We start from the raw sequence: 3,572 nt of genomic DNA on the forward strand, positions 1-3,572 counted from the left end.
ATACCTGCCATGACAACAGGGATGATTGATTTCATGATCAGCTCAGGCCTCATGACAGACATGGCTGCAATACCCGTGCCACTCTTTGCTGTCCCATAAGCAGCTCCCAAGGCTAGGAGAGACAAGAAATCCATGAGGTTAGAGGAATTTACATGCAGGACGCTCAGAGCATAGTTAAAAACCTATCACCACATCCCTGCATGGATTTGAAAGTCTTTTTGTGGTGCACTTCCTGAAACTGGAAAGACTTAACAGTTATGTGACAAATTCCATTTGAGTGTTGGTGGACAAGGCAGATGGATATGGTAGAAACGGTAGAGTGATTTGGCTAAGGTCTTTCTGCAACAACGGAACAGATCTGCAAGATGGTCTAGTCATTAGACAATGAAGGCAACCTCTTAACTGCCATAAGGCTACATTCCCCAACACTGCAGCACAAGTCAAAACTTGGGGGAAGTTCTCACCCAAATGTTGTACTGTCCTGTAGCTTAGCAGAAGCAGTTATGTCAATTCACTTTTGACTCGGTCTACAGGAGCTGGGCATAGCCGACATCTCTAGAAACTATGACATGCATTCAGTCACGCATGCATGCCAGGCTGGCTCTGTGCTGCGCTACGTGGGTCCTGGACTTGCATCCAGGAACCATAAAGTGCAAGAGAACCAGCTTGGGCCAGCCTGCCCTGAAAGCACATGGTTCCCAGCTGCAAAGCTGGGACAAAATGCAGCACGGCATGGAGGAAGGCTAGGCCATGCAGTCCCTGGCCTTGCAGTCAGAGTCACACTATGTTGGGCTGGGTTGTGCGACTGTCAGGGCTGATGGGGCTGTTGTGCTTCCCTAGTCTTCAGCCATGGCTGCTGCTGCCACAGCCACTCCTGTCCCTGTTGTGTCACTCTGGGTAGCTGACAAGCTCCAGCAGGAGGCTTTTGCCCAGTGCATGGAACTCTGGCTCCAGCACCTGGCCACCTTTCATTCATTCTGCCCACCTAGGTCAATGAGCAGTCCCTGCAGGCAGAACAGGTAGAAAGCAGCTGGGAGTCGAAGCTTCCACTTGCTTGAAGCAGTGCAGCCTGACAGCAGAAGCCACTGGCTCCAGCCAGCACATGCAGCTTCTGGTGGAGCTGTCCCAGTGTGGCTGCAGCCAGCTGGGTGCTACTCTACTCCCCTTGCCTCCAGCAGCCACTCCTCCCACTCTGACCCCTGCTGCACTGGTCTGCTTCAGCCTGGCCGCTCCCACTGGAGGTGAGGGGAACAGAGGAACATCCGGCTGGCTGCAGCTGCATTGGGAACAGCTCCACCAGAAGCTGTGTCCTGGCTGGGGCTGGGGGAAGTACAGGTTCAGGCTGCCTGGGTGGGAGCAGGAAGGGCTCAGCCTAAAGTGGAGTACCACAGGGGCAGCCATGGGCTGGATCTGGCCTGCCCCTGGGTCTAGAAGATTTTTCTACAGAATTTGCAAGCTGAACTTTATTAGTCACCAGACTTATGTTAAGGTGGTATCCTGCAAGTCTGGACACTAAAGCAGTGAATCTAAGCCACAAAGGCTGCACAATTATGTTTTATGCACCGAATAGCCAGTACAAAAGCTAAATTAGCTTCTCTATATTAGAAATGCATTTTGTTTTAGACCAACCAGATATGACCATGTCCATTAAGCCAGGTATGTCCTGTGCCCCAGAAATGTTCCTCTTTTTACTTTTCACTCTCAGTTTGCATTAATGCAATGTAGGAACTACCAGAAGTATTCTGTGGCTTTGTCTACTCTTGCACTTCAGAAACAAAGGCTAAATGAAACAGAGGTCTTCAAGTAAAAGGGCCCTCTGATCAATTATACACCATTTAAGAGCCAGAGGAATATGTTGCTGCTTAACAATTAGGTGTTCACAATTTAAACCCAAATTTAAGCTATCTAGGGTTAGAGGCCTCTTCCTGGTAGAACTTTCTCCACACGTGATATTTCATTGTTAAATTATAGAACAATAATAGCTATTCGAAACTGATGGCCTGTGGATTATGAAGTAGAGGTGCACCGATATATCAGTTCATACTGCATTGACACCAATATAAGGAAAGTTGACTATCGGCTTTTTTTTGCCTGATAATGTTGCCAATAAATGCTGTGTGCATGGACATAGTTGCACCATTCACAAAACTGGGAATGCAGCCTGGCAGCTTGGAGAACAGCTGTCAGGATAAGAGTGCATGCGTGCGTGCGGGGGGGGCGGGGAAGAAGCACAGTAAGGAAGGGAGCAGGCTGGGTCAGGTACAGGGGAGGCCCACAGGGAGGGAAGAGTGGCTCTTGGCACTATGTATACCTCCATGAGAGGCATGGGGGGCATGTGCCCCCCAGATCTATGTATGGGTGGGCTAGAAGCTGTGCCAGGCACTTCTTGGCAGCTGCACCCTGGTCAGGCAATGCTGCTAGGAGGGGGTTATGGAGAAGCTAGTCACCCCAAAATGTGCTGTAGCCCCTCCCCCAGTGCCACTGCCCGGCCCAACCATGGCTCCTGGGAACAGCCCGGCCCAGCCTGCCCTTGCCTTGCACAGATCATATGCTCCCCGCCCCACAATGATGAGCAGTGGCTCTGTCCCATGCCTCACCCCAACTATGCAGTGCCTGCCCCTCTCCCTCCCTCTGCTGCCCCCCTGCCAGACTTACCAGCTGGATGCTGCTTTTTTTTTTTTTTTTTTTAATTGGAAAGAGTCAACAGCCAGACTGGTATCTGCCAATATGTCTGGTCAATAATTGGCCATTGGTATCAGCCTCAAAAATGTACATCAGTGCACCTCTATTACGAAGTCTCATTTTTCAGTGTAGAGAAAGTTTCTGAAGCAATGTATTTCAGAGCCAGTCAGAATCTCAGTGCATTATAGAAAGAGTCATCTTCCAAGACAGATGCAACTGAAACCCTGGAGGCAAATCATGGAAGCTGTACGCAACAAACCCACAAGTCAAGGTAAGTAAATAAAGTTCAGTCTACAGTCACTTAAGGATAAAAATCCATCTTGTTCTACGAAACAGTTTTAGCAGTGCCATGTAAAGGAATGCTCCAACAAGCTAATCTAAAACAGTCATTATTAGATGTGCCACCACCTGTACAGCTTAAGAGAGTTTCATGAGGTTATACCTTAAATCTTGGTTATTAAATATTTCCTAGTCAGATGAGTGAATTTGCTCCACTGAAGTTTTAAATGCTTGGCCTTTGTTTCTAGCTTCTCCATTTCCTACTGGCATAGTTCATAAGGAGACTTGATACAAGTGTCACCTCTGGTGTCATACATACTAAACTAGCATGGCCATGTAGACAGGGCAGGTACTGGCTTGTTTCACTTCAGTTATTTGGTTCAAGTACAGCTAACTCTGGTTTCAAGTCTAGAAGAGGCTATATAGCTTGCTATGCAACTAGACCAGACCACTATAAACTGAAGTCCACGGCAGAACACAAAGCAGATGCCCAAACTTCTACCAAACAGAGCTTCTTTAGCCTCTCTTTTTATTTTGAGACAAGTGATTCTTTATTGTATAGTTCTGACAAAGGAGGTATGCATGTGGTTGTTTGTTTGGGTTTTTTTTTT

General features: G+C 47.9%; 1 protein-coding gene across 1 annotated transcript in view; it reads right to left on the reverse strand.

Moving 5' to 3' along the window:
• Positions 1 to 3,572, reverse strand: part of ATP6V0C (ATPase H+ transporting V0 subunit c) — a 21,875-nt gene that overhangs the window by 3,227 nt on the left and 15,076 nt on the right. The window contains exon 2 of the mRNA XM_019540154.1: positions 5 to 112. Within this exon, the coding sequence (XP_019395699.1) occupies positions 5 to 112 (108 nt within the window). The remainder of the gene's footprint in view (positions 1 to 4; positions 113 to 3,572) is intronic.

This window comes from Crocodylus porosus, unplaced genomic scaffold (assembly GCF_001723895.1).
Source record: "Crocodylus porosus isolate Cpor-Errol unplaced genomic scaffold, CroPor_comp1, whole genome shotgun sequence".
Taxonomy (NCBI): domain Eukaryota; kingdom Metazoa; phylum Chordata; order Crocodylia; family Crocodylidae; genus Crocodylus; species Crocodylus porosus.